Here is a 20,783-nt window from a genome sequence, read left to right as displayed (position 1 = left end):
CCTGCCCCAGGGCCCCGCAGGGCCCCTGCCCTCACCTCTCCCACCACAGCCCCCAGCACGCCTGCCCCATGGCCCCGCAGGGCCCCTGCCCTCACCTCTCCCACCACAGCCCCCAGCACGCCTGCCCCATGGCCCCGCAGAGCCCCCGCCCTCACCTCTCCCACCACAGCCCCCAGCTCTGCCACCTCAGCCTCCTGCTCCACAGCTCCTGGCTCAGCCAAGGCCTATCATGCCCATCAAGGCAGCCCCACACTCTGATTGGCTGCTGCAGCCTGAGCTGTCTGCTCATTGGCTGCTGGGACAGCCCAAGCCCCTCCCCACTGTTCCACACCTGTGGCCTCTTCCACAGCAGGCCTCAGCCCTCCGTGCGGCCATGGCCCTGTGGCCTTGCCGGACCCCAGCCCCACCATTCCCCCTTCCCCCACCAAGCTGACAGAGGAGGGTGCCCAGGGAAGAACAGACCCTTCTCACTGCCCAGCAAAACCCCTCCTTGGTGCCCATCCTCATGGGCCGCCCCCACAGCTATCACCACGGCCTCCAACTTGGGAGAGCAACACCATTGACCAAGCTCCCCCAGAGCAAACGTGGGGCAGAGGACAGTGCCAAGACACAACCTCCAGCCACGGGCCCAGTGCTGCAGCCTGGGCAACGGACTCCTCTCAAATGCCAGACTGCTTTCCAGTTACCACGTCACACGCCCAGGGCATTGCTAGGCACATCAAAGCTTCAGGAAGCCGCAAAGGTCTTGGGGAGTGTGGAAATTGCTACCTTACCTTCCTCTGCCAGATAGGCAGTTTGGGGAATGGCTTGAAACAGCTTGCAATAATTACTGGTTCATACAAACTAAAAGACTTTTGCTTCTTTCAAGGGGAAAACATGCTATGCATCGTCGCATTAGAAATTGCAGCTAGATATACCTATCGAGTAATTCCTATTCTTATGTCCAGTATTTGAGAGAGCACCATGCTACTCATTAGGCATATGTTTTTTTCTTAGATACCCAGAGGTTAAAAAAGAAAAAAAAGAAGGAAAAAAAGTAGAATTAAAAATAGAATCTTAACTATAGCTGACATGGAACTAAATAAAAAGGCCACAGAAGACATACTTTAACATAACTGTAACCCTATGAGATTCAGAAAATTCATTTTGTTCTAGAATAAAAGCTTAGAAAATAAACTTTTCATAAATACCCTGTGTGCAGGTAACAGGCTGCGGCTCCCCCAAAGTCCTCATACATAAACCCTGTGAGCCTGTGCAGGAAAATCGAAAACACAGGGTGACCAGCGGTCAGGGTTTTTTATGTAAATCCATCATATGTGATAGGTGTTTTTCCCCTAGCATTCCAGCTCCTTGAGACAAACGAGTATCTGACTATTCCAGCTTCTATTTATTTTTTTCCTCCTCCCAGAAGTTCCTTGCCCTCCCTCATGAGGAGATCTCTTGAAAAACTGACCACACACATCCTCTAGATTCAAATAAAAAAAGGCTAGAAACAACCCCAGATTTAGGGTTTTTTTTTTTTTTTTTTCCAAGTCTTACAAACTTTGAGCCAAGTTTGATGGAGGCATTTGACTCATCGTTTCTAACATTTGAGACTCACAACAGTAAAGCACATTAATCTTGGACTCACTGTGGCAGTAAATGTAACGTGACTCCTTGGGGCTACTGAGTCTTGCAAATGTTCCAGCAGCCATCAAAAGGGAGTGAGAGTTCTGGGAAAAACACCGACTGGCAGCATTTCATCCAGCACGTCCCTCTGCCAGTGGCAGGAGCCTGACAGTTTAATCCATGCTGCCAGGGAACGGCTGGGGTTAGAAGCTACAAGAGTCAGGCATATCCAGCAAATGAGTTGCAAAGGCTTCGCTAAGCCTCCCCTCCAAACCCCTCAAAGCCTTCTGTTTAGTGTTCCTGGTTATGGAAAGTGAGGGCAACACTCCACATCTGATCTCTGCAAGGCAAATTTCGCTAAGAGTTTCTCAAATGTTTCAACATTGTCTGTCTGCCCTCCCACCTATGCTTCCATCACACAAGCACTTTTTGCCAATCCTTTTACATTACTAGAGCAGAAAGAAAGCTCTCCAGGCCTTTTAGAGCCTGGCATACTTACACAGGCATCCTGCTGAATGCACTGCAGGATGTGCTTTGCTGGAATCAGGAAGTCTATGAGGTAGCGCAGTCCATCCCCACGGTACGTCTTCTCCACCACATCAAAAACTTGGCACAGAACAGTGGCTGCGGTAGCCTCAAATGGAGGGTAGAGCACTGATAACGTACTCTGAATGCAACCGTCCAGCGATTCTGAGTCCTGCCAAGAAAGAAAGCATTAGCCGTACCACGGTACGATATGCCCCAGCGCACTGATGAGCCCTAGACCCAGGAGCGCAGCCATATCCGAATGCAGGAGGAGAGAGGATCAAAGGAGCAAACTGCTGTCCTTTTTAGTTTCTTTTGGCACTGGCAATTTCAGGTAAAAAAAGCTCTCTCGAAACGTGAGTGAAGTACTTGCAGAGAGCTGCGCACCGCAGCAAGATTCCCCAGCTTTTGCTTATGCAGCAAGTCATTCTCCTGACTGAGCTGGGTGGGGCTCCTACTAAACCATTACCGCAACACGTGAGTACATGCAAGCGAGAGCGTCATGGGGTGGACAAATCTGCAGGCCCCATGTTTCAGACACCCAGGGCTGGAAATGCCAGCCAGCATTCAGGTACGTTATGTTCCTCAGCAGGCCAAGGGGACTTGCAGAGGCAGCTTCTGAGCAGCTGAGGTTTCTCAGCATGCTTCACTCTATCATTAAAGTCCCCACACAGGATAAACTGCCAGAGATGTTTGGTACCAGGGAGAGCCACTCACCATTGCAATTCCTTATTATTCAGAGCTGTTTAGTTGTTTGCCTCTCATGATAGGCTCACTCCAGGAGCCAGGAAGTTTCTGCAGTGAGAGATGCCTCACAACAGGATCCACAGACTATGTGTGAACATGATTGCCTTTATCATCTAAGCATGCACATCCATCTGTAGGATTCCCATTTCCTGCTCAAGGATTAGAGGTGATGGTTTCACTACTTTCCCCTTCGTTCTCGAGAACATGCCAGCCAGAGCCTGCCCAGGGTGTTAGAACCAATTCCAGTGTTAGAGGCCAAATTCTGATGTACTGCATGGGTGTAAATCAAGAGAGAAGACAGACAGACAAAGAGACAGAAAGACAGAAAAAAATGGTACACATCTGCAGAGAGGATCAGGATCCCTCTGTGCCTTTTTATTTTAGAGGGGACTCCTCCGGTTACCTTAAAGCTAGTGGGAGTGAATTTTGCTACAAAACCAAATTAAAGTTTACTCAGGTGTCTGGCCAGATCCTCATCTGATTTAAATCCACCTCCCTTCACCAGAGACAAGGAAAGCACTTGATCCTCTGGCCCAGAAGCCCTACAGCCTCCTGAAGAACAGAAACAGCTGCATGGACATGCCTGAAAGCATACCTCAGTCCCACAGCAAGATTTGGAGAGAAAGCTAAACAAGGCACATCAGCTTTCCCCGCCAGAAGGGAACGGTAGGATGGAGGGGATCAAAAGGAGGCAGATTGTTTCACTTCTTCCACTGTAAGGGAGCACATGTTTATTGCTCCAGACACCTCTGCCGGCTTTAGAAAGTGCAAGTCTCAGAGCGACCCTACACTGACCTGCAGCCACAGCAGAGAGGGTGCTCCTCACACAAGCCTTCCCATCTCTCACAGCTGCTCAGCTCAATGATCTTTAATTGATCATTTAGAGGGTTGGGGTTTTTTTTAAGCACAGTATAAACACACTGCTCTATTCCAAAGCCTTCCTTAGGACAGCACGCAGGATTGCCCAGGAGGGATAAGGATGCCCAGGCAATGCCTCTACAATCTCTGCCTGCACCAAGCTTGGAAAATGCATGTGACAGGCAAACCATAAACTGCCTGTGGCACAGCTTCATTACTTTTTCTACTGTTTCTCCTGATGTCAGGAAGGCTAAATGGCATTAAGTAACTTTCTCAATTTTTCACAACTGTTCTAAGAGTCCATCTGCCTCCTGCAATAGCCCTCAAGGTCAATGCAACCAGACAAACAGAGGTTAAGGAGTTATTTTTTGTATTGTCAATCCAAGGACTCAAAAAGCAGGAGCCCCAGGTGCAACTCACAAGTGTTAAATGGTAGGACTGAGCATTTAACCCTAATGCTAAATAGGAGGAGGATGAAATTGTTTTAAACAAGCTTCTCTCAACCTAGAAGAGAGCAATATAAAGCCCCAACTTTTATTCTGTTATTTAAAATGGAAGTTGAAGTTCCCAGGCACTTCCTTGACTCCAGGAACAGATCTTCACAGAAAACCTTACACTGAATATTGCGGAGCTTCCAAGAGAAAACTGCCAAGAACTGACAGCCAGCCCACTCTATAAGGCAGCATGTGGCTCTCTGCACAGCCTGGTCAAGACTATCCCCACACAGGGTGCATGGGCAGAGCTCAGCAGAGCTAGGGAAGTATATGAGAAGAGAAAGCAGTCCAATAGGGACTGCGGGATGAGTTACACAGACCCAAGAGGTCAGTTTAAATAAGAAATGTTCCCTGTACACAGTATCCTGGACCTGTTAAAAAAAGGCATGGAGGGGCCTGTAGGGTAGGGAAATGGGTGCCAAGCCCAGCAAAAAGCCTCTCACAGCTGGACATCCAACTAATGTTGCTAAATATTGACATAACACCCAGAATGTTACATGTCCTTACTCCCGTGCACTCTTGTGAAGTGACCAGCAGAGGCCAAATGCAGCCAGCTGAAGGCGTGTGCAGCTCCAGTAACCTCTGTTGACGCCAGCCTTAGACCTGTCCCAGCAAGCATCTTTGCCCTTGTCAGACAGAATTGGTCTTCATGAAGGTGCCCTCCTGGTCAGCACCAAATGCCAAAGAGAGCTCAGCCAAATGCTTGGGCAGTGCCACAGCAGTGTTACAGCTAGTAACATATGAGAACAATTTCCATCTGACCCTCTACAGTCCACAGATTCAAAATCTCAGTCAAAACTGGCTGGACGGTTTCTGTGCTGTGGCTTCTGCCCCTCTGCTTCCTGCCCTGTTTGAGCAAAATTCTTTGAGATGTTAATTTCCCTCCACCTCCCAATGAATTTGCTTGAGTTTACTATTGCAAGCAAAACAAAGAAGTAAAAATATTTGCACAAGAGTCACAGTGCATTGCTCTAAGGTTCTCACACCATTCCTGCTGCCTTAGCAAAGTCTTCACAGCACAATTATTAATATTGGCACCAAATCAAAAATCCTTCATATGGTTAAAATAAATCAAGTCATATATTATCCTGCCTTTAGTGAAATACAGAAAAGAACCATAGCCTGTAGCCATTGTAGAGTTCAGTGCTAAGTGTACTACTTCACACAGTCTTACCTCTCTCTGACTAGAATACACCATGAAGCCAGGACAGCTGTGTGGACTTTGAAGGGACAGAGAGAAGAAGCTTTCAACCCCTAGCATTAATGGAAGGAGGGGATCATTTCACCAATCTCTCTTCTAATCCCACATGAAAAGCCCCAAATATGGGAGCAAACTGACACATTCCCTTGCAATGAGAGTACAAGACCTGTCCTCTTGGACACTGAGGGACCACCAGCATCCTTGGGCCGCTACAAAACAAGGATGCACCCAGTTTTCCTAGTCCTCAAGCTGTCTCCGAGATGTTGTTACCAAGGGCCAAAGAGCTCTCACACATTAGGTGGCTGGCACGGGTACAAAGGGCTTCCTCTGGGTACACATCCTCCTTAGTTGGCACCTTGTCCATAGAGCCCACAGTTGTCCCTGTTCCCCAGATTCCTGCTGGGGCCCTTCCTGACACTGGCTGAATACAGCAGCAACACCACTTTTCAAGTGCTCCCATCCAGGCGTCTCCAAGGGATAGGGCTAACCCAGGTGGAGGGTGAAATCTGGCAGATTCTCTGGAGATCAGAAGACACCTTGAAACACAGAGGGTAAAACAAAGCAGAGCTTGGAGCCCCCAACAGCGGATGGGCCCCTGATCAAGGACTTGCTAAGCCAACTCACTGCCCTGGGGAGGGGGCTGCTGATGTGGGTTAATTAACTTCTCGGATCGCAGAGAGGTCTGAGGAAACTGCCTCAGAAGGGGCTGAAAGAAGCCGCGTGGTCCTGCCATTCAATGCTTGAGTGCAGGCAGACAGCCACATACATCCTGCCTGTGGGCAGTGCCTGCTGCCACACGTGTGAAGGAGCCATGGTTTTGAGGCACAGGACCACACAGGGAACTCATACGAACCAGATCTAAACAGCGAGAGAAGAGGAAGGCCCTCCTGCACCCCAGAGGCTGATAAATCTGAAGTCTAGAACCCATCCTATTTACAAGCCATATCCCTCTTATTTCAAGAAGGGGATGCAATCTGCAGCAGGCATGAGGAGAAACCCCTGTGACCCAGGATGATGAGACAGTGCTCTGAGAGGAGAAGAACAAGCTAAAACTCAGCAAGGAAACGAGGAGAGAGCACTTCTGCCCCTGGCACACTTTCACTCTGCCCCCACGCCAGCCCACGCCTGCCCACACAGTCAGCCTACCACAGTGGCTCCAGAGACCCAGCAGAGCCTGGCACAGGTGCCTCCTGCAGAAAGCAGCCCCCTCCAGGTACGGCACAGCTCAGGCTTCCCTATCTCCAAGAGCACTGTCACATCATCCTAACGGGAAAGGTCCTGGACACTCGCTCCTTTTCAGCCACCAGGCACAAAAATAAACAGGAACACTTTCCAACCAACCCAGAGAACCCCTCCCCAAGCAAAAATGGTCTTGGGACTCAAATGCTTTTTGTAAATAACACAGGAGGCCTATAAACTCCAGCACACTGTCACCACTGCCACACATTCACCACATCTCCCAAAGGAGGGACATGCTTTTAAAATAACTCCTCTATAAATCAAGGCACTAAATAAAGCCCAGGTTAAGGTCATGTCCAGACACACCAGTTTTCACTGCTCCCCAGCTGGGAGCTGGCTGTCAGTGCAAAGGATGGAGTGCAGCGATAGGCACAGCAAGGAAAGAGGAAAACCTCATGCTGGGACAGGCTGGGTTTGGTGGGCAGAGTGGGGCAGTACAATGGGAACAACCCAGGATGGTCCCACCTAGGAGGGCAGGGGAGCAGTGAAAGTCGAGAAAGGTTTTACAACTGACAAAAGACTCAGATCTGAATGGGAGCAGAAATCGGTGGGATGCCTCCCACTGATAATGGGAGCCACAGCTGTTGTGGTGAATTGAATACAGCACTAATGTCTATTCTGCCAAAGTTATTCCTTCAAAGCTGGTGGGCTCCTCAGACCTGAGAGCCCCTCTCCCTACCATGAACTACAGCAGAGCCAGGGGAGTTAGAGGAAAGACGAGGCTTCAAGTGCCTGAGCAGAAGCGCTAAGACAGGACTAACAAGCAGGCAGCAGGAAGAGAAGTCTGGGATCACTTACGTCCCTGCCTAAGGGGCATTTCTATCCCTTCTACTGCAAGCAACAGCTGCAGCAAGGGAGAAGAACTTGCCAAGAGGCATCTGATGTAACCAGGAGCTGTTTGGCCTTTTCTAGGTGCACTGATCTAATTTTCTGCCTTCCATTGTGGGCATGGAGAGGGCTACGTAGCAGTTCCAACCACTAGGAGCTCATGCCACGCTACATTTCTTTCTGATTCAGCAATCAACTTCTTCCTGTTTGGGACCTGCTGCTCATGAGCGAAAGCTGAACATTGGAGACCCTTCTGCATGCTTGGAGAACAAGAGTCAGCTTGCCCAGGGAGCAGAGAAAGATCCCCAGGGTTACGTACCTTACACAGGATCAGAATTCCTGTACTCTTGCAGCAGGTGCCAGGATGGCAACACAAATGCCACAGTGACATGGGACAACACAGATCACTACTGGCTGAAGCAGTTCAGGGAAGGGCTGCAATGCTGTTGGACCCACCCTGGCCCACAAAGCCTTGCAGCATTTTCCAGCATTTTCTAGCATTTTCCCTACAACTCACCCAAGTACCTCAGTAAGTAGTCAGTGTCTTGCTCAAGAACACTTGTCTACAAAAAGCTGAGTCTTATTCAAGGAGAACATGAAGAAGAGGCACAGATCTGCTGCTGACAACCAAGAGGCTGTGTGAAGGCTCCTTAAATCTACTGTGAGCATGGCGAGGCCAGAATCTAGTTGCCTGGCTAGCCCATGACTTAGAGCAGACTATGCTCCTTTCTAGCAGCTGGACTGGCCCATATAACATGCTGAGGTTTCATCTTGCAGCAGAAATTTAGCAGAAGGATCTGCAACTCTGTTCTGAAAAACATCTCATCTAGACACCCATCTGAATGGCCAAAGTATGAAACTACATATCCCAACATGCCCCAGTCAAATCTGATGCTTACCATTGCTTGGCAAAGTGAGGAGCATAATGAGGCTGTGGAGCAGAGCCCAGAAATGCTGGGAGTGAGCACGGCCCATGGTACACCCGGCTCTGAGTCACAGCCTCTGTCTCAGCTCCTGCTCAGACAGCAAGGAGGCCTTGCCAGGAGCTCTCACAACTTTGCCCTCATTCTGCCAGCTTCTCAGAGCCTAGCTGCATCCTGCACGCACTGATTTTCTTCCCCTCCTGCCCAGGTGCTGAAGGACAGAACAAATGGAGGACAGAGACCAACACAGTCAGCAACGGGAGGAAAAAAAACAACAAAAAAACCCCCCAACCCTTGCACCTCCAAAAACTGAGAAATAGAAAATACAGAGAAACTGGGAAGAGGCACAGCTCCAAGCATCTCCAGTGCAGTGCCCAGCCATGGCCCCAAGCCAGCTTTGGGACTGGGGGAAAGGCACACAAAACAGGCACTGAGCAGGACTGGGTTAGCAGGTCCCTCCACCAGCAAAAGCTGCTGCATCGCTTGGCTGCGGCTGCTCAGCTCTCAGCTGACGAGAGAAACCTCTTTTGCAGTAAAAATAGACCTCTGGGCTTTCCACAAACCCTTTCCACTTTCTGACACAAAGCTTAAAGCCAGGCTGTTTTTCCTTTAAAAATGAGAAGTTTCTCTGTTCAAAAGGGTCTTTGGCTAAAAACAAAGTTTGTTTTTCTGACAAAAATTTGAGATTTCCCACTTCATTTCTGCAGGGAGGAGAACTCTCCCATCCCCATTTCCTGAGCCGCTCTAATCACAGCAGCAATGAGTTCAAGAGAGAAAAATCTTCCCAGAACAAGTGCCAGCTCCCCCCTCTGCTGTTCACTCTGAGGCTCAGGCGGAGGCCGGGAGGAGGGCGCCTGGCTTCAGCACCCTGCCTGCCACTGGATGTTTTTGTTAAAATAATACACTATTAAGTACTGTAGTTACAGAGGTAGGCTCTCAAACTGCCATAATTACACTGCCTTCCTGTGCGATAACTAGGAACGGCTGGCTCTACCTGCTCTTTGGGCTATTGTTTCAGGCTTTTCAGGGAGAAAAGCACAGCACTCGGTTCCATTTGGAAGTGTCTGCAGCCCCACACAGGCCTGCTTTCTTGGGCTGCACCTCAGTGAGGTGCATTCTGCATACTATCACAGGAGCGCTTGTGCAGGGCACAGCCACCGCCCAGCTCCGCTTCCCTGCTGCCAGGAAGGCTCTGCAGCCTGTGGATAAACCAGCTCCTACAGCACTGCAAGAATTGGCGCTCCATAGACGGAGCTCGGAGAATCATTTCCAGATGCCTCCCTCTGCTCCCCCAGCCTTTCTCTGGGCTGACGCAGCTGCGGCAGCCAAAGCAGCTCCTACTGGGCAGTGTGCGGGATTATCATTCCAGGCACTGCAGGAAAACAAGCGCTTGGAAGCGATTAACTCGTGATCTCTCATTTAATTAAACAAAGGGAAAAATGATGTATTTGCTTTTCAGCTCTGAGGTCCCACTTCTGTGTGCCACAGGTCTAGACATGCTCAGTGTGTGCAAAGCAGGCCCAAAGCTGGGTGACCATTTCTGCAGCCCAGGGAATGCTTTCACTCAAGGGGACATCTCAGATGGCTTTGAAAGCCAAGCGTGACTTCCTGCAAACCTCAAGGTTTGAAGCTAGCATCTGGCATGGGGCTTCACCAATGCTGTTCTCATGCCAAGGCAAAAGGCAGGCAATAGCTCCATGGCAGATAAGCAGAGGATAGAGGTAACCTGGTAAAGGCAGTGACATCCATGGCTCCGTACCATGCTCCAAGTGGCCAGAAACAGCCATTAGCACATGGAAACATGTCCAGCAATGGATAGCTGCCTGGGCGTGCCCCCCAGCCTGAGACCTCTATGGCCAAGAAGGATGTTATGTGGCTTTGATAGAGCAACACAAGAATCAAACTTGCTCTTAAGGTACCCAAACCACAATGTTCATCCTTCCCAAAGGCATATGCTCTTGCAGCCCTTTGGAGAGGGAAGTCCATTCACCTGGAGAACTGGGGCCCTTCCACAGCCCTTCCCTAGCATGTACCCCCAAGGTGAGTCAGAGACATATGGCTCCTCAGATAGTCTGAGCTGCAGAGAGCTTGCTATCTCCACACCTGGCACTGGGGAGCTATGATCCCCAGCCAGGATCCAACAATATGACCAAACACTGCTCCCAAAAGGAAATAGCATCACATGCATTCAGACAAAGCAGTCCAGAAACTAGCACCTCTCCTCACTTGAGCTCTATCTTCATCTACCCTTTCTTTTAGGTTTTGATACTCCAGGTTCTCCAGAGCAGGGCCTGTGCCTTTCTCATTTGTCTATGCAATACCCAACACATCAGAAAAGCTGCTGAACAGACAAGAGAGGTCAAACTGGGGATGAAACACAGACGCACAAACAGAGAAAGTCATCTTCTAGCCAGAGGGAAGCAGAACTGGGAAAGGGAGAAAAGCCTTTTCTTGCGGGGATGTAGCTCATTGATAATGGAGCCCTCAATGAGCTGAGCATCTGCAGCCACGCTTCAAGATGGCTCAGGCTCTGGAGGAGTCATAGAAGGCAGGAATCAGGGGCTGTACTGCACATCAGGTCTGGGAAGGGAATGGCTGAGAGCAAGAGTCATTCTCAGACCTGTGCCATGTGGTCAGAGGCCTTCCTCATGTACCCAAGGAATGGTCCTCTCTGCTATGGAGAACAGTCTCACTCCTGCTATGTGGAGCTTGCTTTCTCCCTGCACAAAGGGTCTCTGGTCCATTCCAGTGCTCCTCGCTTAGATCTCACTCAGCTAGGCCCTTGCAGCTCCACCAAAAAACACCTTTGATTCCACCCAGCAGCCAGAACTTCATCTCAGCCCTGGTCTCAGACACCTCAGACATCCTCCTGAGAGGCTTGCTGTGAGTGACATGATCCTTGCAGTCTTGTTCAGAGCAGGGAAGAAGCCCCTGCTCCCAAAGGCCTGTTGTTTTCTATTAGCAATGGATCAGGGAGATGATATAGGAGTTTAAAGAGCATCTGAAAGAACAGTTGAAAGCCCTGTCCTTACAGAAACATGTTCTAGCTGAAACAAAGGCTTGCAAATGGATGAGAGAGCTTTATATAAAACACCATCCTACAGCTGGGGACCGGCTTATTTTGGTTTAGTTTAATCAAGGGATTAAGTCACTTAATCTGAAATAAGTGTTTAAGCACAGATTTTTTTTTCAATATCATTGGCAAAATCTAACCATGCAATTAATTAACAAAGCTGTATCAGTGTGATACAAAGCCTTGGGTACTTTTAAACCCTCTTCCCAGGAACAGCAACTCATGCTAGGAGAGTGTAAGGGCTCAGTTGCTGTGATTTCATTGCCCAGGGTTGGCTGCATACACCTCCCCACCACCTCAAGATCACCCCAGGGCAGCGCTACCCCCCTTTTCACTCCCACTACCAGGCTCTAAGGGTTCCCCTGGCTTGTGCAGTAATGGTCTAGCCACAGCACTGTATGCCATGGTCCAGCCATAGATCTCCACATTCAAAGTGTCATGTTCTTACAGCAGACTCGGACACTGGGACAGGATAAGAGTTGCTAAATCCAATCAATATATCACTGACCTAACCAAGAATTTCCCAGTGCACTTCTACTTTCTTAACAGGGCTTGTATCAGATGCACTAAAAATCTTTCTCTCTGCTACCTTATAGAAGAAATTGCTTGAGCTCAATTTCATCTTAGTATTAGTTACAGCACTTGCTCCACTCCTAGCTTTAGGCTTTGTCATCAGTTTGGCAAACAAGCCTGAGCAATGGCATCTTGTACCCCTTAATGCTTGTGTTTAATACCTACAGAATAACAGGGCAAACTAGGCAGAATGAAAGATTTGTTTATACCAGTCATCTGTAAAATAGCCTGGGTAAATTCTCAGCCAAATGGGTCAACTCATTTTAATGCCTTTTAGCCAGAGGCATTAGACCAACACCTTGTGCTCAGACACCCATCTGGGAGCATCTTGCAACAGATGGGCAGCCTCCTGTGCTCAAAGAGAAAAATGATAATCCTCCAGCAGGACAGCTGATGAACACTAGGAATTCTGTCTTCACAGGGTCAGCATTTAGACTGTTATTTGTGTGCCAGTGTTACATGCGTTCTCTGCTTAAGCCTGTAGCCAGACCACATTCAAATCACACCACTCCCTCTGCATGATGCATGAGCCACTGGGACAAACTCCCAAGAGGATCGGTGGATTTTCCATCTCTTGTAACCTCCATAATCAAGAGCGGATGCCTTTGAGAAAAGAACATGCTTTAGTTAAACAAGAGCTCCCAGACTCAGTGTGGGAGCTAGAAGATACTTCATGGTCTCAGCATCCTGTAACAGATGAGCTATAGCTCCTTCTGGTCTTAAACACTCTGTTACTCTTAAACACTCTCACGAAATGAGTCCTGCTACATTAAGGGAGAAAGAAAACAACTCCGAAGCCAGAATAGCAATTTCAGGAGGGACCAGCTGATCACATGAGAAAACAGTGAGTGCAGAAGGGCCCTTCCTTGAAGGAGCACATCCCTGCAGATCTTTGACATGAGATACGAGCCAGCAGCAGCAGTCAGATGCCAGTGTGCATCTCATTTCTGAGGGATAGGCTGTAAAGAAGGATGAGTCAGAAGGACCAAGCAGGCAGCCTGGAGATGGCCATGGCTCTGTCAGCTCAGCCTTGAGCCACAGCAAGGAGCATCAATCTATGCCCAGCACAGAGCAGCACTCCTAGGAACAGAGACCCAGGCATGCTTTAACACGCTGCAGTTGGTGTCACCCCAACTGGGTGCTCCTTCAGTTGTGCCCAGCTTGGACCATAGCTGTGGCCCATGTCTGAGCACAGATGTCTTGGTGCTCAAGGGCCTTAAGCATCAGCTGGTGTCATGCTCCACAGGACTTCTCCATTCAGATCAGATGCTACTTCCTGACCTGTCCTGCAGGCTCTGGATCCTTGGAGCTTGCTGGGGAACAGACACACAAGCGTTCAGTCATAAGCTCAAACTCTACAACCCCCAAGTAGCTGAGCCTGGGACTTACAGTTGGATGAAAACATTTTCCCTATATTCAGATACAGCATCTGATGTACACCCCTTGGAAAGCTAAGCAAATCAGTCATAAATTTAGTGGATTGCTTTCACTAAACTCCCAAGTTAGAAAGAAGTAAACACAGGCCTTTTAAAGTTACTCCCTTTATGGCTTTTTTTCAAACAGAAAAGTCTCACGTGTCCCATTATTTCCATACATATCAAAGGAGGGTGGAGATTTAACTAATGATTTCTAAAAGACATCTTTGTGCACAGAAGGGATGTATGCCAAAACGTGGGTGGTTATAAGCCCAAACACAAAGGGGAATACATCCACAGGCATTTTTTCCCCTTGATCCATTAACGGGTCTGCATACCAGCCTCCTGAGCATATGAGAAGGACCCTGTTCAAAAGGTAAATGTATTCAGAAAGATGACAACGGCTAGCAAATAATCCACATCTATTAACCATGTTTGAGGCTCAGCAGTGCTAGGTTTTTCTGAGAAGTAGCTGAGATTTGACAGGCAGCCTCCTAAAGGAGAAGCCTGCTCAGGAAAACTCGTAACCATCTCCTGCAAACACTCTGCCACACCTATCCAAGGTTGCAAAGCTCAAGGCAGACACCTAGCTCAGTCCACCAGAACTCCTTTGGCTTTCCTTCCCCATGCCATGCAAAAAAACATCCAGCCACTGCATTACATCCTATGGGGTGACCATGAGGGCTCCCTTCTACTGCATGCACCAACATACAGAAGGAACACACACAGCAGCCTCCTGAGAGTTTCCCAGAGCTCCACAACTCCTGTCAGTCTCAATTTCTTTTCAGCTGAACCGTTTGATTCCACTTAGATCAACAGCTGATTGCACCAGCTAGAGCAAGGGGTTCACCCTGGGCATCCCAGACACCCCAGACTGATAGCAGGATGGTAAATTTGTGTAGACAGAAAGACTTTCAGATTCATTTTGTGCTCCCTTGATCTTGGGAGATTCAGCTTGGTGTCCAGTGATGCAAAAATCGCAGTTCCAGAGCTCTCTGCTGGACAAGGTGAAAGCCCATGAAACCAGCCAAGAGCACTTACCACAAGAGAGGCTCCATTTCTTGTCCTCTTTATTGAAAGACTGGGCCAGCCAACAGGGATGAAGCACACTGTGAAGCAGAGAGGTACTGTCATGCCAGGACTCAGCCCCAAACCCTCCGGGGCGCCTCCATTCACTTATCTGGATTGCAAGCCAGACAGCATGAATGTTGTCGAAAACACAGCACAGTGTCCTTGCTTCCAAGCACAGCACAGTAGGCTGTCCTTGCTTTTTACCACTCTCTGCTTAGCGATGCCTCAGATCCTGGTACAACTACTCACTTTTCCAGCTCTTGGATACATTGAGCTTTTCAGGACACGAGCAGTGGGTTCCCTCATGTGTAGGCAACCAGGATTAGGAACAAAGCTCTCTCATCTACTGAGTGCCCACAGATGGGTTGAGTCCATGGCTTCTCCAGAAACTTGACTGCTGCCTTGACTTCCTGCATGCTGTGTTACAACAGAGGTTTTTCCTGTACTTCAGTATGAAGTGGGCCTGTAGTTCCTCTGCTTGTGACTTCCAGCTAGCCTGACAGACTCATAACCAGCATTGATGCTCAGTTTTAGGCTGCACCCACATTCTACAGCATAGTTCAGTTTGGTGCAGCTGCACAGTCTCAGACAGGGTTATGTTGGAGGAGAGGCTACAAATTTAGGCTATGGGGGGGCCAGGAGGCTGTGCTCCAGTATTTAGGAACAAACATGCTAGCTGGCTGTCTCTTCTGAAGCGATGAGCAGTGAGACACTCACAAGGCTCTTGCCTACACTGCAATCTGCACTGCTAACTTCACACCATGGAGCAGGATGCTTAGAGCAAGAACTGGAATTTCAGGCAGATGCTCCTTTACAAGGACAGATGGGATACCTTTCCAAAGAAGTTTTCATAACCAAAATGATGATAAGCAGGATGACTTTTTGAAGAGCTCCAGGAGATCATTTTTAGCAATGGCCTATCCTTTACATACTCACAGAAAAGATTTACAGTTCAATACAGCAGCAAAGGCAATGCTATTCACTCTCATACATGCCTCCTGAGCACTTATCTCCCGAGGGCTTATTTGGAAAGCCAGCATCTCTAGCACATAGAGCCTATGACTGCTAAAGCAGTCCTGCCTCCACAGTGCATATTACAGACCCAATGGGACAGCTTAGACAGTAACCAGAAGTGCTCCCCCACCTTGATGTGCAGAGCTTGAGCCACATGCATGCCTCCGTGCTGCATTTGAAAGCCAGCGTTAGGCCAGACAGTTATGCTGTGGGATGTTGCTTTTCAGAAAAGAAGCACTGAGGGTCAGTGCATTTCTCCTCAGAAACCTGCTGTGTCTCACCCACAAGCCACTTGCTGTCCTGCTTTCCCACCTGTGACTAGAACATGCTAGGCGATTTCTGGGCAGAGATACATAGACACATCTGGCCTGTCACCTGCATTTACCCATTGTTTTTATTGTTACGAGTAGCAAATTCACCTGCCCAGCTTTTTCAGCAAGAAGCTGGGCATTAAACACACAAATTGTCACCCTTCTCACCCCAGAGAAGATGCTTTCAAACCACTTCTGGCCTTTGTATGTGTTCCAACATCTTGCTCATTGCTTTGGCATAGAAATAAAAGAAGATCCACGATGCTTAAAGCTTTTTGTGATTCCCAGACTTATTTCCTTCCCACCCCAGAAGATGATGCAACTGGAGGACAACAGAAAGATTATCTTTTCTGTTGAAACACATCCTCTCTCCTGCCAGCCTGGAGGTGCCATGTGAACTTGTGTGCAGGAAGACACCAGCATTTGCAGGTCTTGCAATACACTCTCTACTTTCTGGTGCTGTGTGATGCTCAGAGACTTGGAGCATGCCACTGTATGAGAGAAGCAGCCCAGGCAAGTCCTTGCGCTTTCAATCAACTCTGTTCTCCATGTCAGCATCTCGCATTTGCTCTACCTCTTCAACCACCTCATGCAAATAGCTCCGAAGTGCAGCTGCACCAACAAAAGCAGTAAGAGACTTTCCAAGCTCCCCCAAAGGAAATATCACATCCTCAGCATTCAGTCTGCTTTATAGGCAAGGAACTGTGGTGCAGAGATATTAAGGGGTTTGTCCACCATCATGTAGGTCCATGTGGGAGCTGAACTGCTGTCCAAGCCCTGGAGCGCTGCTTGGCCTTCAGCCTTCACTGGTTATTCCCAGCATGTCAGGGCCTATGCCTGTTCCTGCAGCTAAGCCTGGACTGGAACTTCCACGAGGAAAGGTGCCTTCATGCAGATGAGTCGGAAGGTAGGTCTGCCACATGGCTGAAGAGGGGATGACAAGAGAGACTACACAACCGTTCTGGGTCCTAGGATTTATTGCGCCATTGAAGCTTCGTACTCCTGCCTTTGCACGGAAGAGGGCTCCTGTGGCCAAGGGGGCCTGGAGAGAAATAAGTATGCTGGGTCTCAGCTCAACTCTGCTAATTCAACCCAAGCAAAATACCATCTAAGTCACAGCAATTACTCTCACCACCTGCTAGATGGAGAAGGTTTAGTTCATGTATCCACAATCTAGCTGGAAATGCAGGAGAAAGCTTCCTTCCCTACTGCAGCCTTTTGCCAGGAGCAGCTGAGAACTGGCCACTGATCCAGATGCACAGATGTGGGAGCCTTGCTGTACTCATGCACTGGCTCCACAGTGCCACAGCTACCTTTGAAGGGCAGCAGCAATCACCCAAGCAAGGGTGGAAAAGCAGGCCCAGGCTCTCTGACCAGCTGCTGTGGTTTGAGGAATGCCCCAGAGAGGAGGTTGTCCCTCACAATTTGGGGACAGAGGCTGGGAACCAGACTCCATCACAGTGCAGTGGAGGAGCAGGACTATTGCTAGCTTCTCCTCTGACCAACCCATCCAGGAGCACAGCCTTTCACACTTGCCTGAGTGGAAATGGTTCCTCAACAGAAGCAAAGCTGGGACGCACTGTGGTCTGGCCATACATCCTGACCATCTCCTGTGCCCCATCCAGCAGCAGGCACCAGGTGAGGGGAAGCCCACTCCCTCTCCCATGGAGGGAAAATCCCTACTGGGGAACATGAGCAAATCCCTGCGATGAAAGCCACTATGTGACCAGCAGCGTAGACAGGACACTAGCCAGGCTCCTGCCGTGCTCATGCTATGAGGCTTCACAGCTGCACAAGTCAATTCTAGTGGAAGTGGGCTACTTTGACCACATAACATATTACACATTAACACAAGACAAACATATTTTACATATTTGGTGCTTTAGGCATCCTCCAGCTGCAGCAACTCTACATACCCATACATGCACTAGAGCCTTCCTGACACCGAAGTATGACAGACAGTGATTGTACACTGCCAAGAGGAATCACCTGCCTCATATGGAGCTGGACAGCAGTCAGTTGCTCTCTGCTGGAACCCAAAACCAAGCACTATGATAGATCTCCATCAGGAGCCAAGCCTTCGAAAGGCCATGGGGAAATCCCATGCAAGCCAACAAACTGACCCACAGTCACGTAGATCCAAATCTTTTACCAGTGGAGTTTGTTTGATTCACTGGGACATGGAAAACTCAGCTCAAACAGAACAGTCCAGAGCTGCGATCACACCTCAGCTGCTCAAAGATTACCCCTCTGGCAGGCCTTTCTATGCCTACCTAGGGCTTGAGAACAGCTGCCTGTCATGGACTGCTGGTGTCAGCAGTGTGACCAGCACCCATTGCATGGTCTGCATTCTCCCTGTGGCCAGCTTGGCCTCTGGTTCCCACCCTTGACATCTGGAAAACCTGAACAGAGCACCCAAGAGGTGCAGGGTTTCCTCCAGTGCCTTCCCTCACATGTGGTTCCCCCTCAGCAGTAATATACCTGCATGATCCTTGCAGACCTGTGACCCACCATGGCACCTGGGCTTGCCACAGCACTGCTGTGCAGAAAGGCCCCTCCTTCAGAGGTCTTATGCATCACACATTAGAATAAGGTGAAGGACCTGGGCTGGGAATGAAGAATTTTGGGAATCAGAATGTCACTTCAAGCTCACAGAAATGTGGAGTAACAGCAGCTGGTCTCTGCTGCAGGCACTAGGCATACCTGAGCAGAGTTTTACAAGCCCTGCTCCAGCCCCCATGGTGAAATGCAGGCCACTGGTCTGCAAAGGATGGCATCCACCCTGCAGAGTCCTGTTGGTGCTTTCCCTTTATTTTAACTTCTTACAATATCCAGCATAGACCAAAAATTTATGAGAACACAGTAGGCATGGGGTGAGGGAAGGAGCTCCCCTGACTAGGATGGACACAAGCAGGACAGGAGAGGCACAGCACACCACTGCTCAGACACAGGCACAGAGGGTACAGAGTGCCACAGGGTCCTCAGCAGAGGAGCTGGAGGGTGGCAAAGGAAAGAGACATGGATCCATGAGTTTAATTCAGGTTGCAGAAGCCAAGAGTTGGACAATTTGTCTTTCAGTAATATCTGAGCTTCTCCAAGCACCTGAGCCCAGAAGCTGGACTTTTAAGAAAGAGCAAATTACTACCAGACACACCAGAAATGCAAGCCATTTGTCCTCCTCATGGACTTTGTTCCCTCTACCATAGAGAAGCAGCTTGTAATTTATCTCTGGTTATAGCAGCAGGCCAACATTGCACTGAACCCTTCTGCTCAAGGGATACAGTAGGGAATCTTGGGGAATAGACCTGCTGAAGCCCAAGGAAGGTTGGAGCCCTGGAGGACAAACTCATACACTGCTGCCCCGAGCTAAACACTGTACAGATATGGCAGGACACAGCTCCTGCTGCACCTCACATGGGGAGGCAAGGCTTGGGAACAACCATTCCTGGTACAGCAGGACGTGTTCAGGAGAAGATTTAGGGCTGCCAAAGTGTGGATTGTTCAGGCACCAGGAGCCTACTGAGCCTAGGAACAAACTATCAGAACTCAGGCTGGTACTTGGTGGGCTCTCCCCAAAGGGCTCGTGATCCCTCCAGCCTCTGCCACCCCAGGGCTGGGCACCTCCATTTACATAGCAGTGCTAATGTGGCTGGGCAAAGGGACTGGCCAAGAGCCACCCCAGAAACATGGGATGCTCTACTACCCAGCTGCACTCCCCCCTCCCAGAGCTACATCTCCACATGCAGAGCCTGGCACTGAAGGGAAAAGACCCCTGCCTAGCTCTGGGCATTTCTTCTAACCTCAGGATACCAACCATGAGCAGGAGAGAAGGAGCAGAGACTCACCCCCCTCAACCTGGGCTCTGCAAGGGGGAAATGCCCATGACACAGCACAGCTCGCCAGCCCCTGTGTGGGTCTGGTGAGGGGCAGGAGGAGAGCCCAGCATCCGGGCAGCTCAAGAGACAGGGCCCCAGCTGGTGTGCTTCATCCCAGCTGTGCCCCTGGCAGAAGCCCCAAGGGGGATCAATGCCAACAAGAGCCCTCTACCCCTGCAGCCACCACTGCACCCCAGAGAGACAGGGCTGGCACCCAAGGCTATTGTTTGCCATCTGAGTAACGGGAAGTGCAAAGAAGAGCTGGGTTCCCAATTGGCTGCCTCGCCTTAGTGCTGTGCACTGGCTCCAGGCAGGCTGCCCTGATAGGAGCTCTGTCCCGCACAGCCCTGTTCATGCCCAGGGTGAGAGCCCTTTGCAAAGATTTCCTTACCATGTTCCTGGCCTCCTTTATTCCCTCTCACTTCCAAAGGCAGCGTTTTTTCTCTTTTTCCTCCATGTGTGCGATGGGGCGTCTCCTCTCCCCTCCGACGTGAACCACCGAAGCACTTTGAGTTCTGGACTGTAATCCAAGCCCTCACCGCCCCCAGCACAGCTCCAACTAATCTAACTCATGACACTACCGGGGCTGAGCAGGGGACCTCAAAGGTTTCTCTGACAGCCAACTCCAGCACTAGACAGTGCAAGGGGCACAGTGAGTGCGAGGTGCTGTGATCCCCAGCCCCACAGGGACCTTACAGACGCAAGGACACAGGCAGAGCCAGCAACACTTGCAGGCTGCTTATTACTGCATCGCTGCTATCTGTGTACCTCAGAGTGCGTCTGGCTCTCCTCACAGACCTGCTTAATACAGCTGCTCTGTGGCCAGGAGCTGCCTTCGCCCAGGAAGATCTGAAGAGTTGCTAGAGGAGAGCAAGCACACGGCAGACATCCCAAGAAGGTCTCCAGCTTCCCCGAGTGGTTTTCAGCAAAATTCTCCCTCCTCTTGCTTTTTTCTAAGTCCAGGGAAGTTTCCCCCGCTCTGCGAGATCCTGAGGAAACACTGCAGGTTAAGCAAAACCCCGAGAAAT

At 49.7% G+C, this 20,783-nt stretch overlaps 1 protein-coding gene across 1 annotated transcript in view; it reads right to left on the bottom strand.

The window, feature by feature from the left end:
• The window catches only part of PLEKHG4 (pleckstrin homology and RhoGEF domain containing G4), a 96,892-nt gene extending 76,729 nt beyond the window's left edge, over positions 1-20,163 (bottom strand). Inside the window, exons 1-2 of the mRNA XM_026080992.1 lie at positions 20,147-20,163; positions 2,108-2,305 (exon numbers count right to left, since the gene is read on the bottom strand). Of these exons, the coding sequence (XP_025936777.1) occupies positions 2,108-2,305; positions 20,147-20,149 (201 nt within the window). The 5' untranslated portion in view covers positions 20,150-20,163. The remainder of the gene's footprint in view (positions 1-2,107; positions 2,306-20,146) is intronic.
• Between the last annotated feature and the right edge of the window lie 620 nt (positions 20,164-20,783).

Source organism: Apteryx rowi, unplaced genomic scaffold, assembly GCF_003343035.1.
Source record: "Apteryx rowi isolate R43461 unplaced genomic scaffold, aptRow1 scaffold_531, whole genome shotgun sequence".
NCBI lineage: Eukaryota > Metazoa > Chordata > Aves > Apterygiformes > Apterygidae > Apteryx > Apteryx rowi.
This window is presented reverse-complemented; position numbering and strand designations above follow the sequence as displayed.